General features: G+C 45.6%; 2 protein-coding genes across 2 annotated transcripts in view; one reads left to right on the forward strand and one right to left on the reverse strand.

The window, feature by feature from the left end:
• Positions 1-7,896, forward strand: part of CDKL5 (cyclin dependent kinase like 5) — a 132,455-nt gene extending 124,559 nt beyond the window's left edge. Inside the window, exon 18 of the mRNA XM_041399951.1 lies at positions 281-7,896. Within this exon, the coding sequence (XP_041255885.1) occupies positions 281-664 (384 nt within the window). The 3' untranslated portion in view covers positions 665-7,896. The remainder of the gene's footprint in view (positions 1-280) is intronic.
• Positions 7,897-12,959: 5,063 nt separating this feature from the next.
• Positions 12,960-25,463, reverse strand: RS1 (retinoschisin 1). The gene is made up of 6 exons (XM_041399969.1): positions 25,412-25,463; positions 17,613-17,638; positions 17,191-17,296; positions 14,551-14,692; positions 14,224-14,419; positions 12,960-13,112 (listed from the first exon to the last, which is right to left on the reverse strand). The coding sequence occupies exons 1-6, from the start codon at positions 25,461-25,463 to the stop codon at positions 12,960-12,962; spliced, it is 675 nt and encodes a 224-aa protein (XP_041255903.1).
• Positions 25,464-25,493: the final 30 nt, after the last annotated feature.

Genomic DNA, 25,493 nt, shown 5'->3' on the forward strand with positions numbered 1-25,493 from the left:
TTGTCTGTGCCTGTATTTTCAAAGGAAATAAGGATAAAATAATTGATGGGAGCAATTTTTCTCTGAGGGAGAAAAGCTTCCATCTTTTCAGGTAGCTAATAGATTGGACTGTGATGAGAAGACATTTTCTCAGGTGTGTAGTCATAGCTTGGAATAAAACATATCAAACAATATGAACTAAAAGTGAAGAAGTCCTGTGAAGTTTAAGATGTTCAGTTTAGGATAGCACAGCTTTTTTATGGGAGATTGATCTGATGGAGTTTTTCTGCGTGTCTTTCAGAGCCAGCCATTAAAATCTCTTCGGAAGCTCCTACACCTCTCTTCAAACCATCCTGTCGCCGCCGAGCCCCGCTTCCAGCCCTTACCCAGCCAGCCAGCCAAAGCTTCTTTTCCTGAAGTGCGAATCCACCCCATGAGTCAAGGCTCCAGCAGCGGCAGCAGCAACGTGCGGCCAGAGCCCCAGGCCAAGAGCCGGCCAACGCTGCAGATCCCGAGCCAGCTGGAGCCCACCTGGCACGTGTCCCCCGTCAACAGGAGCGTGAGCGACGGGCCCCCCTACTCGGAGCAGCTGCCTTCCAAGAGCGGCCAGAACGGGCACACCTACAGCCGCACGAACCGCTCGCGAATGCCAAACCTGAACGATCTCAAAGAGACAGCCTTGTAGTGGCGCTCCAGCACGCAGACCCGTGTGCGTGCAGAGCGGCGCGGGGCAGCGGTGGTGTTCTGCTGGTGGTAAGACTGCATTTTCAGCTTTATACAGGTGTGCAATATGTACGTGTGGAGCTATGCTGTTCAGCACCACGAGAGAGTCAGGGATGATACGGGAACACGAGTGGAACTGTGAGTTACCAGGCATCAGAAATGTCACTGGACGCCAGGCAGAGTGTGCCGGTCAGGGAGAAAAATGCACTGTCGTTTTCTCTCATTTACATTCCAGCTTAGTGCACATCTCTGTCTGAAAGCTGGGAGACTTCTGGTATGTATTGGCACTTATAAGGGTGAAAACATTGTCTAGGCCTATGCCCTTACTACATTTTTTGCTGCCTAGTTAAAACAGTGGGGTTTATGTGATAAAAGTGTATCCCTCTAAAGGGTTTAAAGTTAAATTGTATGTCTTAAATTTGTTTTTTAAACTTCCATATTTGATAGGATTTGTAATATTTATTTATGATGACCTAATATCGTACTGTTATAATCATATCTTTTATGTTATAATGTAAAGTTATTTTGAGCTGTTTGAAACATTGTGAAGCAGTGCAACAGCTACAGTAGTTTCTATAAAAAACTAACAGTAACATTTATATATTGCATCAGGAGTATTTTATTCTATATATAAATATATATATATATAAATGGAAAATAACTGTCTGTTTTTTAAATATACTCATTTAAAAGAAAAGTATTGTTATGACACTATCTGCCATATTTTTTATACATTTGTGATATAAAGTGCAGTATTCTACTTCTAATAAAAGGAAGCTGAATGTGGATATAAACGTGACTGTAACAGTATGGATCTTGCTTGGCTATGAGAGCCCAGTGTTATAGGCATTACTGGTAACAAACAAAAGACAGCATTTGATTCCAAGCTTTATTATGGGCTATTTTGTTGGAAGTATTGGCTAAATGTAAGAGACTGCAGAACTGTACAGTAATCTAAATGTGGTATGTTCTCCCCTGTCCTTAGCTTTCCTAGTAATATTAATGGGATTTCTGCATCTGCATCAAGAGCACAGAGCCCCAGTACCAAATTTTCGTTTCTTTTAAAGAGATAAAGTGCCCCATTACTACAAGCAAAAGCAGGTGCTCTTCCACTTAATAGCAGGGGTGAAAACCAAAGAAACACAGCATGAATTGCAAGTGAAATGCAAAACTTCAACACTTAAGCATAGCATGGCACTGCAGATCATGGTATAAGCTTTTATGCATATGTGTATTTTACATCTCTAGCAATCTATTACCTAATAAGATAAACACTGTATTAGAATTTAAACTACTCTTGCACTTTTTATTATATTTCAGGATGTATTTAAAGCTACAAATCTGATATTTGGATATTGAGGGAGAAGGTTGCCATGCAACTTGACTTCTCCTTAGGTCTTACTATCCAAATATTCCCATACCCAGTTCAGCTACCAGTCTCAGCAAAATACTAGATCTTGGGCTCCAGTCTCCTGTACAACATAGTAAAAACTGCCTTTACCTTGGTGATTGTCAAGTGTAGCAAATACTCACCCTGATTCCTCTGTTGCTACCAGTAAAGTAAATCAAAGGTGAGCCAGTAGGAGTCAGAAGAGTTATGCCAGTCTAAACTTCGTGCAATAAGAGGAGAGCCAGGCCTGTAGTGTCAGAACAATACAATCTTTCCTTTTCAAACACATTCGTTCTACTCCCTCATTACTCTGCAGCATACTTTGTTTTCTAGCTGCTGTCTTCATAAGACACCTGTACTTGCAAATACACTGTCTTTTCCAAAAAAGAGATTAACCTGAATGTAAATTGAATGATTTAGCCATAGATGAAGTTAACAGAAGCAGTCAGGCAGTGAAAGCTGAACTTCCGACTTGGATAGCAATGCAAACTGGACATGCTGTTCAGTACCTCTTGAGTCATACCAAAGTTCTAACAACAGCAAATTCGGCACCACTACTGTAAAAATTGTTGTCAGAAAGAACAGTGTGGAAGGATGTTATATCAGTTTTATCCAGGACTAAAAATAAGTCTACTAAATTTGAAAAATTAAAAACCAGGAATTCTTCCTTTGTCAATTGCCTGCAAGAAATGTGCATGTGATTTTTCTATAGCTAGATATGATATATAATATCTCTCTCTATATATGATATATGCACTGTATTGATATATCATATATATAGCATATATAAATACAATAGACATGAAAGGATATTCAGTTTTTTCTAGGTTCAGTGGGCATCTAGGAAAGAGATATTGTGATATTTACTTGTTGTCACTGTCAGAGTTTAGCAGCTTATTTTAGCAGTCTCTGTAAGATTCACTGCTTGGTCAGAGCTACATGAGCCCTTTTAGCCCTGCTTTGAAATGGGCTGATGCCACTGAAATCCCTACAAAAGCACTGCCTGAGAGAGTGGGGCCCTAAGCAGTGTGGTTTGTATGTCTCTTTTATGGCAACAGAGGTGGTGAAGAGCCTGGAGCACAAGTCTTACGAGAGTGCCTGAGGGAGATGGGGGTGTTTAGTCTGGAAAAAGGAATCTCAGAGGGACCTCACTGCTCTCTACAACCACCTGAAAGGAGGGTGTAGCCCAATGGGGATCAGCCTCTTCTCCCATGTCTGAAGTGAAAGGATGAGAGGAAATTACCTTCTGTTGTGAGAGGAAAGGTTCAAATTGGATATTAGGAAGGAAAAGATCATTGAAAGAGTGTTCAGGCATTGGAATAAGTTGTCCAGGGATGTGGTGCAGTCACCCACTCTGGAAGCGTTTGAGAGGCATCTGGATGTGGCACTTGGGGATATGGTTTAGGGGTGACTGGGGTAGTTGATGGTTGGACTGGATGATCCTAAAGGTTTCTTCCAACCTTGGTGATTCTGCATTCAGTCTCACAGGGAATGTTCAGTCTAGACTCTTCTGTGCTTCGTGGATATGTATCCTTTTGCCTCTACAAGGTTTTTAGCTTGCTGGTAAGATCTTCATGCTGGGGATGATGATACTGGGCTCTATGTGGTTATTACGATTCCTAGCAAGGAAAAGTGTTTCTAAAGTTTTTTTTTTCTCTGTACCCATTAAGTTAAATCAGGGTGATCCCTGACTGTACATATAGCTGTTTAAAGTAGTTAGCAAATCTTCAAAGGCGACCCAAGGAATGTTTGAGTATTTGGTGGCCCATATTTACAGAAACTTGTTTCTACTTCATACTACATTTTCCTCTTGAATTCAACAAACTGTAGTAGCTTTCAGTTGAATACTAAATTGTGTTGAATGTATGTAGTATTTTCTTTCTTCTGTTGGAAAGAAGTTCCAGTAGCTCGGCCAGCTGGTGCTGGCTGGGATGAATTCTGTATTTTTAACTTGGTCTAGCTTCCCAATATTTAGAATATGGCTACTGTAATTTTGCTGAGATTTTCAAAGGAGTCTTATTATAGTGACTGAGATTTTCTGACTTAATAAAGAGGAACTCTTCTGTAAGTGTGAGCTTTCCTTTGCACTGGTCTGTGAGTCCTGTACTACATGCTCTATAGATTTATTTACTATAAAGGATCCTAGTTAAACTGTATTTTAATCTTTGGCAATCTTTTGCCTTATGGCATCACTGATGATGTGAATAAAAAAGAAAATACATTTCAGAAATTAACTGTAGTCATTTTACAGAACTCAAGCTGCCTAAACTTGTCTATATGTTTTAGTTATAGCTCTTGAGCTCTTTTTAACTGAAAAAAAAAGCACCTTAAGGTCATCCTAACTGAAATTGTGTAAGTGTCTAAGCTGTTGTTTTAAACTGCAATGTAAATGTATTAACCTAGAACAACATCTGTTTTCAACAGACCTGGCCACAGAGAGCAGTCCCTTTGACCTATTCACTGCTTTTTGCTCCGTTTATTGCAGTCCGAGCTCCGTTGCCCCTCTGAGAGATTGCCGGGAGAGCACTGGGCAGAGTTCTTGGCAGGAAGTCAATGATCCCAGATTTGTCTCCTAAAACATTCCCCAAACACCTTTTGTTCTTTTAGATCAGTATTAAAGCAGGCTTCAAACTTCCAAGTGCATGAGGCATCCTCAGGTCATCATTTGGCTTGTCACCTTTCTCTCTACCACAGCAACTTGTTTCTGGGACCAAGGCTGGAGAGACTCTTCAGGAAGCAGTGGCCTGTGGTAGGTTCTTCCCCTTCCTTGTCATTGCAGTTAGATCTCCTAGGAGATGAACCTCACTTGTTTAAAAAGCTACATACCAGCCTTTTCTTGTTTTCTTCAAAAGCGGATGAGGTGTTAGCTGAGTAGACTCCTAGGTTCACCCAGAAAAAGCTATGTATTCTCAACAATTCTGTAGACCTCCCGATAAGAACACAGGGAACCTATGGGAATACAGATTATACAGCTCTGAAAGCACTGTTGTGATCTAGGTAGCTAAGGCAAAACCTAGCCACTTTAAAGAGGAGCTGTGTTCTAGAAGTATTGGAGTTTTTATTCATGTTTCATTTTTTTGTTTTCTTGTAATGAGTTGTTAGTGAGACATGCTTCAAAATACTTGCATGTAATTAATTCTGTACATGTTAATCACTGTCAGACTAGAGCTGGGAGAATAATTGCATCCCAGTCACACAAAGAATGTGAAAAGGATAGCCATACATGATAAACTGCAAATTGTGGGGTGGCAATGAATGTTTATTTTTTCCATTCCAGCGAGCATGCATACTAATCTGTGAATGGGGTAATATCACAAACAATGCATCCAGGCTGTTGTTCATGTTAGTAGGCTCACCATTTGAAATAGGAGTGCCACAGAAGATGATTGGAAAGGTGATGTGCCCTATGTAACCATTTTTGAATAACCTTCAAATCAAGACACTATTTAAGAACAGGTGCCTTTCCCTACACAGCTCTCGATAATGGTATCATGATATTAACCATTCCTTAACTGGGTTTGTAATGAATGAGGAAAAAAGCCATTTAACTTCTGGCCTTTTTTTTTAAAAGGGGGTGATTTGAGTAGACCCTTTTAATATAACAAAACTTGGAAGTTCTAGATGTTGGCACCTTTTCCAAATGGTCAAGCAGCAGCAGTGCATCAATGCTCAGGCTCATTAGACAAGTGAAGGCTTGTGCTGTACTGAATGTTGTACTGAAACAGAAGATTCCTCATTTTGCAATCACAAAGCAAATCTCATTAAAATTAGCAAAGCAGATCTTACAGGAGATCCTCTTTCTACTGTAAGAAAAAAGCTGTGTTAGGTCATCTGTTCTCTCAGTGGAGTGTCTTAACAACTACCACGTGAGACAGCATAGATAAATCTGATGGATTAGGTCTGAATTTTACTTGTTCTGAGTTCTGTTTGGATATAGATTTGTGACCTTGTGTGCACCAGTTGTTTGGTGCAAAAGCTGGGGTTTGACCTACTCAGTGGAAGATGCATGTGAAGTGTGAGAGGACTGGCCCTACTATGTTTGGATGTTTTCATTCCACCAAATCAGATTGCTTCTCAGACACTTTTAAAACATAACAAAATATTCTAAAAGAACATGCAAAATATGCAGCTGGGCAAAAGTGACTCTTGAAACATGACCCAAGAGCCTAAACATGGAGTTTGTGTCTTAGCCTAAGCATGACTACACATCTCTTGTCTTCTCTGCAAGTCAATCTACCTCCTCTCTCTTGCAGAACGTGGTTGAGTTTGGGTTTGGTTCTCCTGAGCTTATTATTGACTCCAAATTTTGAAGAGACATCTAAAAAGATTCTTCCTCTAGGTACTGTTAGCAACCATGTAATAAAATATTGTTGGGCCTTCATCTGAAATACTTCTGAAACCTCCAAGCCATCTGAGCTCTCTCTAGAATCCCAGTGCCATCCTTTGCACTGCTTTGCAGTCTTCCCTTGGCCTTCCCCTTGTGGTTCTCAAATATTGCAGTTGCCTTGTTCTTTGTTGTTTCTCTAGTGCAGATTTTCAGGGAGTTAGAGGCCTTATCTACTACTCCACCCTACTTGCTGTTTTACTCAAACAGCTATCCTTAGACTTGCTCAGGATTTCCTTCATTTTAATTTTCCATTTCATCTGGGTGAGATACCTTACCTCATTGTGCCCCCACCAAAACACACTGCCTACCAGGCTTTTCCTTCCACTAGGTCTCTGTTTTCACAGGGCATTGTTTCTCTGGATCCGTTCTGAGAAATGCAAGGTGGCATCTCAGTTGTACAGGTGTAGAAATGCGTTGTGAAGTAGCTGCTGTCGTAGAGCTTTTCATTGGCATAAAGATGAAGCATGTTCTTAGCACAAGGTGGAAACTGCTGTTCAAGTTTCCTGTAGGATATGAACCTCTTGGTGTAAACTCCTGATATGTAAATCCAGTGGCAGAGCTTTTAACTCTTTGGTTACAAGGCAAAACTTTAAGCATAGGGAACTGTCTCGACCTTCCTTTTCTTTCTTTTTTTTTGCTAGTGCACATCTTAGGATACTACTGAAGGATATGACTAATTGAAAGAAGTAACTTTATATTTGAGTTATATGGAACAACAAGCTAAAATCTTCCCAGAAACCATAATTTTTTGGAAATTCTATGCAGGCATTTTAAAATCTGGTTAATCTGATAAGGAATTCAGGGACTGCTTAGGTCTCCACTGTGGAATGTTTCATTTTAAATTTGTGACATTTGGAAGAAAGAAAAAAAAATAAATTTAGGGAAATTTTTTTTTTCTTTTTTTTTTTTTTTTTCCACTATCTGCCAGTACAGATTAACAGGCTGGGGAGGCAGCTTTCAAAACTTATAAATGTATGGATAAGATTCCCTGATGTTTTTTAACAGCTATTAGAAATCTAAAGCGCACAAACTTTTAAGTCTACCGTGCTTTCTGTTGTGGAAGGGATATGTTGTGGTGTTAGCCTTTTTAATCCTGGAATACAAATTGATTTTAAAATGTGTTGAATATTTAAGGATGACTTCATGCAAGTTAATAAACCATTTGTAAAGTGTTTGTATACAACCCTTTGTATCATGTTGTTGGTACACCTTACCAATTTTTTTTTGAGCATGTATTCCATTCTTTACTTCTGTACAATTTCTATTGTTGCTGTAAATATTCTAAAAGAGAAAAAAAAAATCCTGTGGTAACCTTAATTATCAGCATGGAAATGGTTAATTTTTACTGAGCACAATGTATTTTTGAATGGGCCTTCCAAAATATGTCTTTAATAAAAATGCAGATTTTGCACTAGAACCCTGGCACTGTTCACCAGCTGATCTTATTCCTGACACGTCTCTTCCAGAGCACCTCTCCCTATGTTAGCTTGGCTCAGATGAGTGGAATGGACCAGAACCAGGACTCCTGTGCCCAGTGGGTTGCTGCCAGGTCCTGGCTGACTCCCCCATCCAAGAGGCCACCTGTATCTGTCCACAAGCCTGAAGTTTCCCTGGGTTGTTTTCAGAGGACAACGTCTCTGAAGCACCTTGTTGCCCACCATTCCTCTAGTCTCATTGCAGGATGGATTCTTCCTTTCAGGGCAAGAATATCTGCTGTTCTCTTTTTTGAACAGTACCAACCCACCAAGCCCCTTAGCAGGCACCACCAGAAATTAAAAGGCCCTGAAAGTTTCCAGCCCACAGTCTTCGCCACAGGAGAAGTGTCACGATGGCATTTTGTCATTGTAACACGCAAACTGAGACACTTCTAGGCAAATGTTGATATGTTGAGGTGTCAGCAGTAAGAGTTTTTGATGGCTTCCTCTTCAAAGTATCCTGGGTATAAGGTTTGTTTTTTTTTTTACTGCGTGCAGCTTTAAAAAAACTTTATTTCCCTGCTAGTCTCTCGTTCTTTGGGGTAATTGTAAACAAACTGAGTAGGGACCGCTTTTCCTGGGCCTCCCTTCTTTCCCTCTGAGCTCCAGCAAGACTTGCTGAAAGCCAGAACTTGCAGTCTGTAAGATCCCTCTGAAACAGCTGCCTGATAGGTTGTGCAGCAACCACAGCCTTGGTGAGACCAGGCTGCTGCCAGTGGCTGCACTGAGCTGTGCCCATCACCTCCTCAAGAGGGAAACTTCCAGCCTGAGCTAATGGCTTCAGCTTCCACCAGGACAAGCAGCCCAGCATTTTTATATTTCCATCCAGAAATTGGGTTGAAATGCATTTCCTTGAGGTGCCCAGTGCTCTGGGGACTTGGCTTAACTCTTAAAACCTTACTTGGCTCTTATTCTTCCTACAATCTGTACTCCCTGAAGAGTACAGAAACTGAAGTGGTCATCTCCTTGAAGAGGCTGAGCACCTTGATGTGGTATCCCCAGTGTAGTCAGTATTAAACCCCCATGGGATGGAGGGCAGAGTGGACATTTTTTGACATTTCTCTCTGGATGGAAGTGAGGGGATAATTCCTGCATGTTCCTGCATTCCATTAAGATAAAGGGACTATTGACTTAAAAATGAAGTGGCTGGTCTGGAGGCCTGAGGCAGTCTCTGATCAGGTAACTGAGACTGGGTACAAACTTCTCAGCACCGTTTGTTCCCTCACTTCTCTCTACACATCCCATCCTAAAAATCCAGGTCATAAAGCTGAAAGCCATTCTTGGTCCTACTTCCTATTTCAAACTCCTTGTGTTTTATGCAGCTGCAAAGCCATACATTGATCTCCCTATCTCTGCAGGTAAAGACCTGCAGGATTGTTTAACATCTTTGTCAGTGGGATTGAGTGTGCTCTCACCATCCTGTTGTGTGGTTGACATGCTGGAGGGAAGGAAACCCATCCAGAGGGAGCTGAGCAGGCTTGAGAGCTGGGCCTGTGCAAACCTCATTGAAGGTCAACAAAGCCAAGTGCAAGATGGTGCATGTGGGTCAGGAAAGTCACAAGCAGAAATACAGATTGGAGGAGGAACAGATCAGGAGCACCCCTGAGGAGAAGGACTTGGGGCTGCTGATGGATGAGAAGTTCAGCATGAGATGACAAAGTGCACCTACAGCCCAGAAGGCCGATTGTATCCTGGAGTGTTTCAAAAGCCGCGTGGGCAGCAGGGTGAGGGCTGGGGATTCTCTCCTTCTGCTCTGCTCTGCTCTGCTCTAGTGAGGCTCCACCTGGAGTGCTGTGCCCAGGTCTGGGGCTACCAATGCAAGAAAGATGGGAACCTATTGGAGCATGTCCAGAGGAGGGTCACTAATATTCTCTCCTTCTGCTCTGCTCTGCTCTGCTCTAGTGAGACTCCATCTGGAGTGCTGTGCCCAGGTCTGGGGCTACCAATGCAAGAAAGATGGGAACCTATTGGAGCATGTCCAGAGGAGGGTCACTAATATGTTCACAGGGCTGGCACACCTGTCCCATGAAAACAGGCCGAGAGATTTGGGCCTGGAGGAGAAGGCCCTGGTGAGACCTTATAGCACCTTCCAGTACCTACAGGTGGCTGCAATAGAGCTGGAGAGGGACTGTGACAAGTGCACATAGTTATAGGACAAGGGGGATTCGCTCTAAGCTAAAGGAGGGCATGTTTAGATTCGATATTAGGAAGAAATCCTTTACTGTGAGGGTGGTGAGGCACTGGGACAGAGTGCCCAGAGAAGCTGTGGACTCCTCATCCCTGGAGGTGTTCAAGACCAGGTTGGATGGGGCTCCGAGCAACCTGGTCTAGTGGAAGATGCTCCTGCCCATGGCAGGGAGATAGGAGATAAATTATATTTAAGGTTCCTTCCAACCCAAACTATTCTGTGATTCCATGATTATGAGGAAAAGCTTTTGTATTTATGTAATTATACTTCAGCTGGTGCTGTCTCACTTTCAAGATGGTCTCAGTCACACTGTTACTCCAACATGCTGAATTTATGCAGAAGTCAAATGCAATTCTAAAAGCATTTTAGTACCACTTAATTAATTAAGCCTCTCAGCACTCTTTATATAAGAGGCAGAGGTTAAGTGAATTTCTAGAGGTCAATTAGCAAGTGAGCTGCATAGTGAGGATCAGAACAGAAACTCCTGCTTTGGCAGGAGCCATTTAGTTGCAAGTCAGAAGTAGGTCCCTTCCCCATGCAAGTGGAGAGGTGAACTGCAGACAAAGGACAGGGCAAGGCAAGAGGCAAATGAACTGTGAAATGCACTGTGTTCCATCTTATGTATTACCATATATTTCAATCTAGAAAAAGGTCTAGTGATTTCTTTGAAGATGGGAGGCTGGAAGAGTGATAGCACACGTCCTTTCTACCTAGAAAGTATTTTTTTCCTCCAAGGTTTTATTATATTCTCTCTGTAGGATCAGTTATGTGAAGATACATAATTTAGAGTGGTGCCTTGGTGTATAATGGTGTGTGGTCCATCCATTCACGCTGTTCATTAAGCCTGCCAGCTCTTCCAAACCTCACAGGAGCTTCTGGCCTTTGCTATTGGGTGCATTTCCAAAACCAGACAACTGGAAAACCCTGGACTGTGCATAGGAGCTTGTCAGAGGCCAGTCACAGGCAAGGCTTTACTAGCTACAGTCAAGCTTTGGGATAGTACAAATACTCACCAGCTTGTGCTCAGTTCATCCTTCTGCCCCTCACGGCCACCCCTCCACTCCTCAGTCATGCAGGAAAACATCAGCCCCAAGGCTCCTTCCCCCATTACCATCCATCAGGACATGGAGCAGAGCTGCCTGTGCTGCTTTTAGGGCAGGCAGAGCTGTGTGTTAATATGTTTGCATCTGCATCCAGGGCCTGGAAATGCTTCAGCTTTCAGTGTTGGTGACAGCGAGCCAAGAGCTGTGATGGCTGCTGGGCAGCCATTGTCTCCCTGGTGCTGGATGTGCAGTGCCCCCAGGGAGGCTCCAATACCATGCTGGTCCCACAGCTTGGCTGCTGAGGAAGTGCCTCGAGCTCAGTGGATCCTCTCAGCAGAGCTTGCCTTGACTGTTCAGCATTAAGGGAACCACACAGGGATTTCTCACTAAGAAAATGTGTCCCTAGACTAATTTGTGGATAGGCAAAAATCCCATCCGTGGATGAGGAGGTGGGAGGGAAGCAAGAGAGTGCTGGTGTATAGCAATCACCTCAGATGGGAAGTGGTCTTTTTTACATCTCTCTAGACTTCATACTGTTGGTTAGTGGAGCAGCTTTCAGACTTGCCAGAAGAGCTTATTTCCCTGAGAGCTATTATTTATCTCTACATACAGGAATAAAACAAGGCGGAAATATCTGCTCTCACAAATGAATGTGATGAATTGCACAGCCATCCAAAAGCTTTTCTCATGTGTTTGGTCACATCTCATTTGTTTTTAGTCATATCTGTACTCCTGCCCTGCACACTGAGCATTCACCTCTCTGCCCACAGGGATAAGGAGAGAACAGGAGAGGCAGACAGGCTGCCTCAGTGCCACTGTCTTCATGCCTCTCCTCTCTTCCCTGAGACAGTTCAGGTTCTGTTGCTGTGGGTCTTTGCGATGGATGCACAGATTGTTGGAAAATAGGGAAAAGGCCTCTGGTGCCTGCCAGGTTTGAGCTGCAGGTGTGTGGGAAGGCAAACCAAACCCTCCCTCATGCGAGCTGTGGGGGCTGCAGGTCCCACCTAGGCTGTGTTGGGCTGAGGCAGCAACATGAACCTCAGTAACTGGGCTGTCACCTCAGGAAGATGGGTTCATTATCCACATGCCCCAAATTCCTTGGGTGCTAAACACCCACTGGAGATTGGGCCATGGAGATCAAACAGTTAAGAAGAGTGAGTCCCTGTATCTGTGACCAAACACCCACAGGGAGCAAAGTGCTGGGGTCCCCAAGATGTGCCAGTGCGAAAACAGAGAGATTACAGAGAGGCTTTGTCCACCTGGTGCTCAAGGCACTGATGTCTGTCCCTAAAACAGGCACAGCAGCTCAGGCCAGGGTGTTCCTGATACAGGCAAACATGAGGTGATTTGAGAGTGTGATATTTGAGAGATGAGGCCCTCTTACCAGGGATAGGCCAGGTGAGGCCCCAGCCCCATCTCAGGGATGAGGGTGACATGTCTGTCCTGGCATACAACAATACACCCCGAAGAGAATCCAAGCCAGCCTGTGGACCTCACCTGCATGTGTTCCAGTGTTACAGCACATTGTGATGATCATTTCCCCAAGCTAACACCCAGGGCCAGAAGCACCACACCTCACAGGATCCGAGCCATGGCCCCGAACCTCCCTCTTCCCCAGTGCGCGTCCCACGGCCCCCCTCAGCTGCACCACCAGGCACGGTGTGAAGTAACATTTTATTCAAGACAGCCCTTCCCTCCCTCGCAGGCCGGGCGTTCACGCCGCGGGAGGGGCGGTGGGGCAGGCAGACACCCGCGAGCCCTCCGGGCACGGCGCTCAGCCGCACTTGCCCAGGCACTCGAGGAGCTCCATGCGGATGGCGATGCGCACGTGCCAGCCCAGCGGGATCAGGCGGATGAAGCGCGCCACGATGGGCGGCCGCAGCAGGTTCTGCACCGAGGACGAGCGGTCGGAGTTGCCGTAGAAAACCTGTCAAGGGAGGGGTGGTTACGGGGCTGGAAATCCTGTCCTATGACTTTGGGGTGCCTGTGCAGAGCAGGGGAGGAGGAGGCTCCTTCCTCTGCACCCTCAAAACAAAAGACTTTTAAAATAGCCAGATTTAGGCAATTTTTGTCACACTGATTCAGTTTTCTTAGTAGGCCATTTTCCCCTATCAGTCCTGCACTTTTTACAGTTAGGCCAGAAAATCTCATCCCATTCTCATCCCATTCGTTCTCATTTGCCTTCCTGTACCAAGGCACTGCTTGTTTGGAGTGAGCATGATTGACTTTGGCTCTGTGAAGTTCATGAGCAGGCTCCTACACAAGCCATTATAGATGAAAAAAATGTGTGAGGGCCCTTTCCCCATTCCTTGGCCTGGATGTCACATCTGCTGCCATGACCTGTTTTTTTTGGGAAAGCTCAGCGTCTCCCCAGGGCTGCAGGAACTTCAGCACAGCCAGCAGAGCCTCCTGTGCTAGGACAGGGCCATTCCTATAGATGGGCATTGAGGATACCTGGGAGGCAGCAGCTGTGGCATCCCTTAGCCCAGCTGGACTGCACAGGCATCAGAGGCAACTCTGTAATATCTCCCCAATGCAATTTTTTGTTTCAAGTCAACCAGTAAGAAGTGCAGCATGAGAATGGTTTGGTGGGTTATGACTTAACTAGTTGCAGATTTTGTCTGAGAGGTTTTTCTGCACCAGGATGACACATTATCCCTGGACATGGAAATAAAAGAAATCCCTGTGCAGTGCCAAAGCATGGCTGGGCTGTGCGGCCACAGCTGAGAAAGGGGTTTTATCATGGAGTTGCTGCCTCCTCTCCAATGCCAGTTAATGCCTCTGAGGTTAATCTAGACTCCAGTATGATAATTAGAAAACACAAATAATGTATTTTGTCCTTCTGCACTTGTCACCATGACACACTCTCACCTCAGGGGGAATGGCCCCTCTCTGTGCTGCTCCCTGATGCAGAGTGAGCACTGAGACCCACTCGGCTGCTCCCACAGGATCCCCCTTTTGATGCACCTTCCTCTGGGACCTGTTGTCACCAAGCATGCCACCCTTCCACCAGTGGCCAAAGAGCAAAGGTCACTGACCCGGTTGTTGCCGGTCTGGTCCTTGTAGTACACCCAGTTGAGGTTTTCGTCGGTGCGGTACTGCACGCTGTACTTGGTCATCCACTCGTCAGCGTCACAGCGCCCTTGTGTGAGGATCCCCGAAATCACCTTCACCTCCTTCAGGTCGATCTGCAGCCACTGTGCAGTGTCCTGGTACTTGGAGAGCCATGCACACCTGGGGGGACACCACCAGCCCCGCTCTGTTCTCCACTGTGCCCTCCCAGGCAGACCCTCCTGCTCCACACAGCCAGGGCTCCCCAGCCCCCACAGCCCCCAGGACCCCTCGGGGGGCATTTTTGAACTCACCCGAAGCCTTGGCCGTTGAGGCGGGCCTTGTTGGCTGTCCAGGAGGAGTACCAGCCCGTGTACTGCTCAGGGTTGGAGCAGCTGATCTGGTCTGGGGTGACGGCACCAGACTCAAAGCCCAGGGGCTTGTGGTAGGGACACTCTGCAGAACAAGGGAAAAACACTTAAGGGACAGAAGTGGCTCTGTTTTCTGGGTGTGTTTGTGCACATATTGTGAGCACCTCCTGGGGTTTCATTGCTCTCTCTTCTCCCTCATTAGAATGCTGGGAATGTTCTTACCCCAGACCACAACCTGCCCTGGGGCCACAGGGTCTTCATTTCTAACCTTCACTTGTGTTAATTTCTAACTCTTCTTTCTCTCTCAAACTTACTAGACTTGTTCTGACTGCAACATTTTGGGGGAAAGGCCTTATTCAGATGTTGCAGTCTGAATCTCCCTCTTGTAAGCATCTGGAAGAAGAGCCTAACTGGTTGCATCAACCTGGATCCAGCCTCCAGGCTGTCAGCTTTTTGCCTTGAGTAATGCTGGGCACTTCTTTTCTTGCTGGGCTTTACCTCCTGCCCCTCCAATGACTGTCTTGATTTACAGCTCTACTTGCATGGCAAAATTGCTGAGCCAGCTCAGGTCATCCTTCCACAAGCACCCTCACATCTGCATTTCTTTGCATCTGGGGGTGGCCTTGCCTTGTGGAAAACTCGCAGGTGCTCTGGTGCCAGTGAGGTGTCATGCTCAGCCCTGCTGAGGGATCATCCCTGGCTCAGGGATTTCCATCTCAGTTTTTGACTGCAGATCTTCAGGGTAACAATCCTGTCCCCACAACTGTCTTCTGCAATAGTGACAAATTCAACATGACTACCACTGGCTGCAAAACTACTGGGGAAAGAAATACTCACTCCTCTTTAAAACTTTCTGTGGTGGGTCACCACACACTACTCTGGAAGGCAAGACTTTAGTGAGGCTGAGCACCTGCATGCTCCCTGGACCTAGCTGTGGGGGTTTTTTTGTTATCATCTTTTTTTTTCTTTTTTTATGTGATCAGGTTATCATTGGGTATCAAAATACACAAAATTAAGGCACTCAAGTGTCACATAGGGATTGCCTAGGCAAACATCTATATCATGGGCAGCATTTTCTGATTTTGCAGCCTGTGGAGCCTCTGAAGTCCCCAGAGGTAATTCTGTCCCGTTCTCCAGTTCAGCATAGTCTGTTTCACGGGTCTCAGCAAAAAAGGAGCAAGCAAAGCTCTGTGCAGTTCACTTGTGGGTGAGAGGTTTCCTTGCCTTACCCACACCTGAACAACCACCGTAGTGCCTCGTGTCAAAACCAATCAACATGTGGGGAGCACCAGTGGGTGCCCAGAGCCCAGCATGACTGTGGCCTCCCCAGTGCAACTCCCCAGCACTGCAGCCATGCGGTCGATGTCTCATTAGCAAGCTCTACTCGGTCAATATTGCATGCATCAATAGCTCATTAACATATCTTGCTCAGCTGGAACCTCATTAACATGTTTTTCCCCATGAAAACATAAAGCCACTGTCCCACCTTCCTCCAGGCATGGAAACATCATGCTTTTCCACCACGTTAAAAGCCTTGCTCCCTTTGTGCAAGAAGGGCGGCCCGTGTGTTTACAACCCGTCAGGCTTATCTCGAACACCACCCAACGTTACTTTTAGCAACACTAATCCACAGACCACACAACTGTAATGCAATTAGCAGGTCACCTTCTGGTGAGTCCATTTGTGCCATGCACAGGGACCTGCCAAACCAGATGCCTGGAGCCTGTCCAGCCAAAGCAGCTGAACCATTGAGCACTGTTCCTGCCAAGCTAGAGAAGAGCCATGCAGCGTTTGTGAGGCTGGCTGCTCCCTTTGGCCATGCCAGAGGCAGCTCTGCATGGCTGCTCTGCAAACTGTCCCTGGGCAGCAGGGAGGGCCAAGCCACACCACCCTGGCTGGGCTGGACTGGGCAAGGGGAATGCAAAGCCCCCCTCTGTGGACAGCAACAGCTGGAAGTTACAGTGGAAACATTCCTCATTCAGGAAAACAAGGGAAATGCCTTCATTACTCAGCTACATAATGCTAATGTGAGAAATACCCCCTCACACCTCGCCTGGCCAGGAAACCCAGCTCAGCTCCTTGCCTACATGTTCCTTGGCCATGAACAGATCAACCAAACCTGCCACCTTCCCTTCCCTTCCCTTCCCATTTAAAAATATGATGCAAAGAAGGAATAAACTGTTTTTCTTGGTCCCTGGAGAGTCTAGAAGATTTCACAGGCTAAACTGCAGCAAGGGAGAACGAGCCTACATGGTACAAAAGGTTTGCTTACAAAAGGTAAGCAAATCTTACACATGGCAGTAGCTGCCCCAGCCAGTCTGGGGAAGCACCAGCACCAAGGGCTCCAGAGGGAGAAAGACAAATGCCCCCTGTCACTGGTCAGCATGGGCCAGCCCAGGTGACCTCCCAAGGCCCAGGCATGGGGGCTGCCTGATGGTGCAGGGTCATCCCCTCACCTCACAGTGGTTCAGCTCCAGCCCCATCAGCAGCTGGATTTGGAACGTGCCAGCTCTGCAATGCCAGGTGCAAAGGGGAAGCTGCTGAAGGGCACCAGACAAACACAGCAGAAGGGTCCCTCTGTACCTGGCATGCACTCTAAGCCATTAGTCCCGCTGGACCACACCGAGTTAGGGCCTCCTTGGCAATCGCATTTGCAAGCCTTGCTGTGCCACAGCTCCAGTCTCTCATCCTAAAGGAAAGGTAAAAAACAAATAATAAATCTACATAGTCATCAACAATAGTGTCACGAGGCCAAATCTGAATTCTGAAACTTAGACAAATGCTTGTGCCTGTCTGGACTGCTGCACCTTGTCTGAGACCCTTTCCTGTTGCCAGCTCAACGTGAAGCTCAGAATGATTTGGATCCCCTTGGCTTCAGAGGTCAGAGCATGTGCCCGAGCTTGAAGGCCCAGGTGCCAACCCTCCTTCTGCCCCAAAGCACCAGGGCTGGGCAGTGTCAGAGCCCCAGCATTTACCTGGCAGCTGAACTATCCAGAGAGACTTACCTCTCCTGGGGAGAGGGCCATCACAGCTGGGGAGTGGGCATGGAGGGAAGAACAGAGAAAAAGACAGAGAGAGATCAGAAACAAAGATGCTGTAAACAAACATCAGGAAATACAATCAACATTTACTCCTGAGATAGAGACAAATAAATAGAGGAAGGACTGATTAATCTACCACATTTTCCCAAGCTGATTGCCAGGAGAAGGCAAGAGAACATGGGCAGGAGCAGGGCACTGTATGTGTTCATGTCTGTGCTACTCCTCCATAGGGTTTTCCTTCAGATGCCTTTGGCATCTCCCCTTCCTGATCAGATACACCTGAATCACCCCGAGGCAAACACATGCTGGACCCCTCAGTCTCTGCTTTACAGCTAGTTTTGCTCATATGCCTTGTTCTGTCTTTCTGCTCCACACTTTTCCTGTCACCTTTTCCCCTTTAAATGTTTAAGCTGATGAGCTTCAAGGGTCAAATCCTAGCCTGGTGCCACTGCAGATCCAAAACATCTCTGGAGGAGACAGGGTATCTCACAAGGTGCTTGGTATGAGATCATTCCCTCTGGATGTGATGAAGAAAAAAGAAATGTAAATAGGCCTTCCTAATCTGTCTTACAGACAAGACTACCCTTTTTCCTTTCTTAGGGAAAACCAGTAATTGTGGCTGTGGAGGAAGAGACTGCTATTTTTGCAACACCTGACCTGTTTTATCTCCTGCCTCTTACTGAGCAATGGCTTTTTTTATGAGGCTTTTTCCTTACTGAAAAGGCTCTTGCTTCACAGTGAAGTCCAAAGCAGAGTATGTTAACAGCTTTTAGACTGGTAGAATATTTCCCAAAGAGCTATGAAAATAAAATAATTTAAAACAATAATCCCATGACTGCTGAAAACTCATCAACACAAATCAAATGTCGAACATCAGATTTTCAGAGATGTAAGGAATCTACAAGCTAGTAAGGAAAAAGTGATTGAGCAGGTAAAAACTTGCATGCAGAAGCCGTGAGAAACCTGCCATCTCCAGAAGTACTGTGAATACTAAAAGAAGGTTTTTTTCACCAAATGAATTAGACTCTGAATTATTCACTGAAATCTAGTTATGATTTATTCATTCATACACTGTCACTTTGCTGAGCCTAGGAAGCTGCAGCTAATGCTGGGAATTTACATTCTACATTACTTTACCAAGTTTCATCTCAAAAGACTCACAAACACAGAGCAATTATAATCAGCTGAAATATAAACTATATACAAAGCTCTGTTCATTACTGAAATGCAACTGCTCCTTGGATGTGAAAATGAGTCTAAATGTATCAAGGGTCTAAAAGAAAGACCTTCAAAAGCAAAATTATATATTTTTTTTAATTCCTTTCTCTCACACAGGGATGGTGGCCTATGCTTCAGTGTCCCAGAGTAGCATTTCTGGCATCAGGAACTTACCACATTAACCCACAGCACTGGCCCTGGCAGAAGAAGTGAATGCCAGTCTACAATAAAAAGTTGTGGCTTCTAGTCAGGCTGAAGAGGGAGGCAGGGATCACCCAGAGGCCAGCATGCTCAGGAGGAAAACATGCTTGGACATCTCCAGACATCTTGGAGAGTGCAGTTTGAGGACCCCACACAGCACTGCACTACACCTGTCCCAGCACAAATGTTACCAAGCCAAGCCCTGGGATCCACTGAGCAATCAGAAAACCAAGGCAGAAGGGCAAACCCAGAGCCACCCCTGTGCTGTGCCACATGGGGCAAAGAGGTTTGGCTTAAACCTGTGTGAAGGTGACTTAAGTTAATGCTGTCTGTCAATACAAGAGAAACCAGGATTTTATCACTTACCAAAACTGGACCATATTTGCCAATAAAAGGAATGCAGTGCCTGCCTCTCCTGCCTGCCCTGTGCTGTTTGGTGCCAGTGCAGGAGAGGCATTGGTACCTGGAGCACGAGATCCAGGCTGGCAGGTGTCTCTCCTGCCCCCCTGGCCCACAGAGTGCTGTCCTTCCCAAGCAGGACAGGTGCCCTGCTCCAGGAGTACCAGCTGCAAGGGCTTCCTTACCCTGACATCTGGGATGGCTCCTCAGCCATCACAGCCTGCTCTGTGTTCCCATTGTCCAGCAATTCCTGGCTCACAGGGCTACAGGCTTGGCTCCTTCCATCTGCTTAACTCCTTGATTTTCATCTTTAGAAGATTTATTTTTGCAGAGAAAACTTTTGTAGGTTTTTTTTTTTTTGTTTTGTTTTGTTTTGTTTTTTCTTACGGTGGTTTAGTGTACTTTAGTCTGGAAAAGGGGTTGGGAAAGGCTTCTTCTGGATCATAGAGTCCAGCCATTAACCTAAGGAAGTTATGTTCCATGACTGTAGTGTGGTGAGGCCTGTTCTTAAGCGCTGCATGCCTGGAGTGGGGAAAGGGGATATGAGTTACCAGGATGGTGTAGGATATTGCTTTGTGACCATGCTGAGCCCTCCAACAGGGCTCCTGAGTCCCTTCCTTTGAGAGCCAAGATCAAAATTGAATATGCCATTGACACATGCAGCTGGAAACTCAACATCTGTGAGTGAAACAACAGGCAAAAAAGGAATAGATTGCAGGTGGGTGGGTGGGTGGGTGTATGGTAGCATCAATTCAAGCACCCAGAATAAATCCTCCTGCCCAGGTGACCCAGCATTTTGTAGGTGGCTGCACTCAGCCAGTGGTGCCTGCTCCTGAGCTGCGAGAGTGGCTTTCTGGGTTTTTAGCCTCATCTGCTAGGAGACACCACTGCAAATCAAGCAAGGATGTAAATTTCAAGCAGAAAGGCCCTTATTTTTAAATGCAATGTTTTATTGGGTCAGTCCCACTAACACAGCAGGGCAAAGGCAGTGCCAAGGCACAGGTGCTGGCATGCTGCCGCTCTGGCTGTCCCAGCCTCCTCCACTCCTCACTGCATAACTTGCTGATTTAAACCCCTCAAACAGGAGTTCAGCTTCCCCTTTTTCAGCTTGGAGAGGTGAACTGCTAAGGGCTCACTCCCAAAGGGGCTCAGCCACCCAACCACGGTACAGGGGAGCAGCAGGCTTGGCATGGGGTAAGCGTAGCAGTGGATGGCCAAATGCCCTGCCTGGGCAGTGCAGCCTGATAACCCCTGGCCTTGGGAGAGGAAAGCAAATGAAAGATGCCCTTGCCTGCAGTTGGCCACAAAACATAGTAATTGATATATTGGTGTGTTTGCAGCTGTGACGGGCCCTGTCCTACAAAGGAAATGAAGAGGAAAGCTGGCTGCCAATAGTCTAAAAATGTGATGGGCAGTATGCTTTTATAGCAAGCATGTTTGCCTTCAAGGAAGGTTACAAAGATAATTGGTAATTGTAGGTCAGACAGAACCAATTGCTGCAATTCAAGGGAGAGTCATAAGGCCTGCACAGCTGCCAGGGGCTGTTGTTTTAAAAGCACAGGACTGACCAAAACCCCAAAACATTGAAAAGGAAAGAGCTCTATTTACCGCCCCCCAGGACCTTCAGCAAACCATGAGTTCAGTGAAAATTATTATCTGTGTTTGTGGAAGGCAGAGAGATGAGGCATGTGCCTTTCCAGTCCCTTCATCCCACCCTGCAGTGCTGTGTGTCCAGAGCACTGCCATGCACAAATGCTGTCCCATAGCACAGGATTTAGGGAGCAGGGCTTGGGACAAGATCCAGGGCATGATTTTGTGCCAGGGAACCTGTGCCGGTGAGGCTGGGCTGGAGCCCACTCCTCAGATGTCTCCATTTGGCACCTGCTGCTGAGCAGGATGAAGGGCAATGATACTCCAGGAACTGGTCCAGGTTTGGGGCAGAGAGAAAAGAGCTGGCAGAGGTAGCCCTGGGGTGCCAGGATGGGGTTTCCTGAGGTGGAAGTTGGATAAAGCAGCAGCCACAGCTTAGGGCTACTTTGGAAAAGGGGCAATCAATAGCAAGGAAACCTAACTGCTGGCATTTCAATGACAGGAACAGGTAACTGTGCTTTTCAGAAAAATTGTATTCGTTAGGAATGTGATTAAACAAGAGAAAGAAAGGAGGAAGATAAGTGTGGGCAGAAGTAACACTGCCAAAGGCTGTGTTCAATACAGTAACTCTGAGGAATCATATTCACTATCCTGACCATAAAGTCAGAGAAGCAAGTCATCTTTTAGAGTAGAAATTAATGACAGGTATACAAGCATGAGAAAGCACATTATAAATATGAAAAAAAGAGAAATAAAATATAACACAGAATAAATGTCAATCACTCAATTTACTGGAATAAGTTCACACAAACTTATCATTACAGGAAAAGTATGTGGAAAATGTTAAATCTCTTTATTTATTTACTTTATTATATAGCTGTCCTAGAAGTTTCAGCTGGAAAATAGTTGATTTTTTGTCTCATCTCTGTAAGCAATATCTCAGTTTAACAGTGCTCAGAGAGGTAAAGTTATTCTCTCTCCTCCCAATAGAGAGCAATGCCCCCATGATGCAGCACTGCTTTCTGGGCACAGTGGCTCCTTTTGCACAGTCACCTTTTCCCTTCTGCACCTGTGGGTTATGGGGTAGAGGAAAGAAAAATATCTTAAACCCCCCAGAAAAATAAGGCTGGAGCCCCAGAACAGCCCCAAAAAGTCACAAAAATGAAAGGCATGGCTGAATGGGTGGCACTGGCTTTATCATGCTTTCTGAAAGTCCCTCTTTTCCCTGAGCACCGCATTAGACAGCATCAGGAAGCAGAGTTAGGTAACAGCCTGTAAGCAATACAGAGGGTCGAAACACTGAAAAGAGCATTGCAGCGCCTCTGCGCCCATTGGGTGCTCGTTTGTACCTTGCTGTATTATTAACTTGGGCTATTTTTACATGCCAGCCCTGAAAATCGTGCCAGGCAGCTGAGGTGACTCACATCAGGTTGCTCCAGCCTCCGTAAGAAGGTGCGTTTCGGGAAGCGGCCACACTGGTGGTGCTCTCCCCATCTCTCCTTGCCCTGTGCCAGCGGCAGCGGTGCCAGGGCCCTGCTGCGGCTGTGCCCAGGTCCCCTTGGCGAGCACAGCCCCCCTGCCCACACGCTTCGTGATGGCTTTGTTGATTTTCCCCCGGGGTTTTTTCCACGGCCGCGCTCGGCAGGCTCCACGGGAGCCGGTGTTGTGCAAAGAGCACTTTTATCTCTAAAACCCGGGGGCTGTGCCAGCAGGCAGGGACCTCCGGGACACCTGCAGGTCTGTGTCCACCCAAAGGCAGCCCGGGCAGGCCGGCCCGGGCGCAGCACGGTGCCTGCCCAGGGACCCCAACACGTGAAGCGCTCGGCCTGTTCTCCTGCGGGTGACACCGTGGCCCCAGCGGGGCACCGCACCCCGGCTCTCAGCAGCTGCCTGCGGGCTCTGAGCTCCGCTGATCGCCGGCAGGAGACACAGCCCCGGGCAAGGGGACATCAGCCTGCCGAGGGGAGGTCTCCTTCTTTGGGTTAAGCTTCTCTCTCAGGCTTTAAACCGGCTATTCTTTTCCTCCTTCGTTTTGTGGGGATTCTTCACTCTTGTATTGTTTTAATTTCCGTTTCATTTTCTTTATCTGAATGATTTTCATTAGGTTATCATTTTCATTCATTTTTATTGTGGTTCATTTACTATTTACTGGTATTTATTTGAAGGCAATAAAAAACATATTTAAGTAATCACAATTGCACCTATTTAATTCATATTAATTTCCCTTTTTCTATAATGTTTCCACTAAATTCTTTTATGTTGTGACAATATTTGAAAAAAGCTAAATTAATTTGTTTTATAAAATATACCTTTCCTCCCTTTTTTCTTAAGAGATGTATAATTAATTATCTTTTTTCCCCAAAGCGCTCCTTAGAAATGTTCAGCATTTTCTGACCTTATTGACATGTTTGTTCCTTCCTGCTTGGAACTACGCCGAACATCGCCTGCATAGTAATTTCATTAGACGCACTGATTACGCCAAAGGGCACCTCTACTAAAAATGTTATTTACTGTGATCCAAAAAGCATGTTTGAGCACTTAATTTTTTTTTTTTGGCGGGGGGGGGGGGGAAATTTTTTTTTTGGGGGTTTTTTTTTTTTTTTTCTGAAGCTGCAAAAAACCAGAGGTGAAAGAAGAGAAATGCTCCCCTTGAGCAGCCGAGGAGGAGCGCTGGTTCCCGCGGGCGCGGGTGCGTGCGGCAGCCGCAGGAGCCCTCCTGCTCTCCGTATGCTGAGCTGCCCTGCTCTGCCGTGCCCCCGGCCAACACAAGCCCAGCCGAGGCTCCTCTAAGCCACTTGCTCCGCCAGGGAAAATCAGCTAAGCGGCTTACCGCGGCATCAGCGCACGTAGCTCCGAGCGCTGACCTAGCGGCACCTCCGTGCGGGGAGAGGCAGAGTGTGAGGGGCACCGGGGCTGCTCTTTGCATCCACGAGAGGACACTTAGACCGCGAAGCAGGGAAAACCAGTAAATTAAGAAATACAATAAATTAAGAAAATAAATTAAATACCAAAGGAGTGATGCTTGGAAAGTGATCTTGCAACTTATTTTTCACTGCAGGCTCTCCAAAAATATCCTGATGTGTGGGTGTCTATTAAAAGCAAGCTGTGTCTGGAATTCAGAGCAAGGTATATGAACTTATTCCAAGGACTAATTGCAGTTATGCCACCCATAAGGAAAAAAATGCTAGAGTCTGTGTAAAATCACTCTTCCCAGGAGAAGCTCAGGCACCAGTAGGCTTCCCAAGTGAAACAAAGGAGAGTGATGAGATAAGGTACAAGGAGAATGTACAAATATTTGCTGGGAGATTAGAAGAAAGACCTATTAATTAGGCAGAGTGGGTACAGCCAAACATAACAAGATGAAGTGAAGACATGGCTAGTTGAGGAGCACGTCTTTTCCTACCCATGAAATTTGGTAGAGTAAAATACTCAACAGAAACACAGAAAGAGAGAAAAAACCAGACATACCAAAGCACTGGGAATTCAACACCCACATGAGAAAACTTGGGCTGTCTGATTAATCTGTTCCTCACCCTGACAGATCATACTTGATTCACACATTCATGTCGGTAGACACTGCCCACCACTTACCAAGAGCAACCCTCAGCCTCATTTAAGAAAAAAGTAGCTTTGCCATTGGCTTTGATGAAGACAGAAATTTAAATATGAACCAGGAAATTATCTCCTTGTTCTCCACAGCTGGGTGAATTAAAATGGAAGGAGTTGTCACCCTAAATTTTCTGTCTCCTTCTAGCTTACCTACTTTTGTTGAATATGAGAAAGCCTCAAAACTGATAAATACCTTTCCCATTTTCTAGACTTATGAATTGTCTTTTGTTCTAAAAGTATCTTTAGAAATCTTTTCCAGGCCAAAATACCTTGAAAGGCCTCAAAAAATAACAATCTTCATCAGCAATGTCTTGCTGCTAGAGAAAATGATCAGTTTTTGATTAATCAAGAGTTTTGATTAATGAAGGACCAGTCTTTCATGTTATACTGCACCTCATTTTTCAAATCAGCGTTATTATTTACACACTGGCTCAGCTGCACTACAATTTTCTTTGCAAATTCATATTTTGACAAATTATATGGCAAATTTTTTACACTGCAATTATTTTTTTGAAACAGAGTTTTACTACTGAATATTCATAGAGCTGTAAGAATGCTGCTCACTCATGTACATAAATTACACATCTCCTCCACATTTTGCCTTTCCCCGAATTATTATGTTTCCATGAGAATGTAGAGAAGAGCTTGCTCTGTACCCCAGAGCCCCTGGCAGAAGAAAGCATGGCTGAAACAGGAAACACAAAGAGGAATATTTGAAAGTGCCTCTCAGGAGGCAAAGTGCATACCTTTGTACCAGAAAAGAAGAGACAGCAGGACGCTCCCCATCTTGTACTCCATCTTTTCCTCCCTCTGTTGTGAACAGCTCCT

Source organism: Onychostruthus taczanowskii, unplaced genomic scaffold (genome assembly GCF_017590055.1).
Source record: "Onychostruthus taczanowskii isolate IOZ18803 unplaced genomic scaffold, ASM1759005v1 scaffold17, whole genome shotgun sequence".
NCBI classification, from domain to species: Eukaryota; Metazoa; Chordata; class Aves; order Passeriformes; family Passeridae; genus Onychostruthus; species Onychostruthus taczanowskii.

Bases quoted from the DNA above. Each gene is read 5' to 3' on its own strand.
- RS1 (XM_041399969.1), bottom strand. From the start codon at position 25,463: ATGGAGTACAAGATGGGGAGCGTCCTGCTGTCTCTTCTTTTCTGGTAC. The intron at 17,297-17,612 runs GTAAGTCTCTCT...CCTTTCCTTTAG, and splicing joins TGGCCCTCTCCCCAGGAGAG to GATGAGAGACTGGAGCTGTG. The intron at 14,420-14,550 runs GTGAGTTCAAAA...GTGTCCCCCCAG, and splicing joins CTCAACGGCCAAGGCTTCGG to GTGTGCATGGCTCTCCAAGT.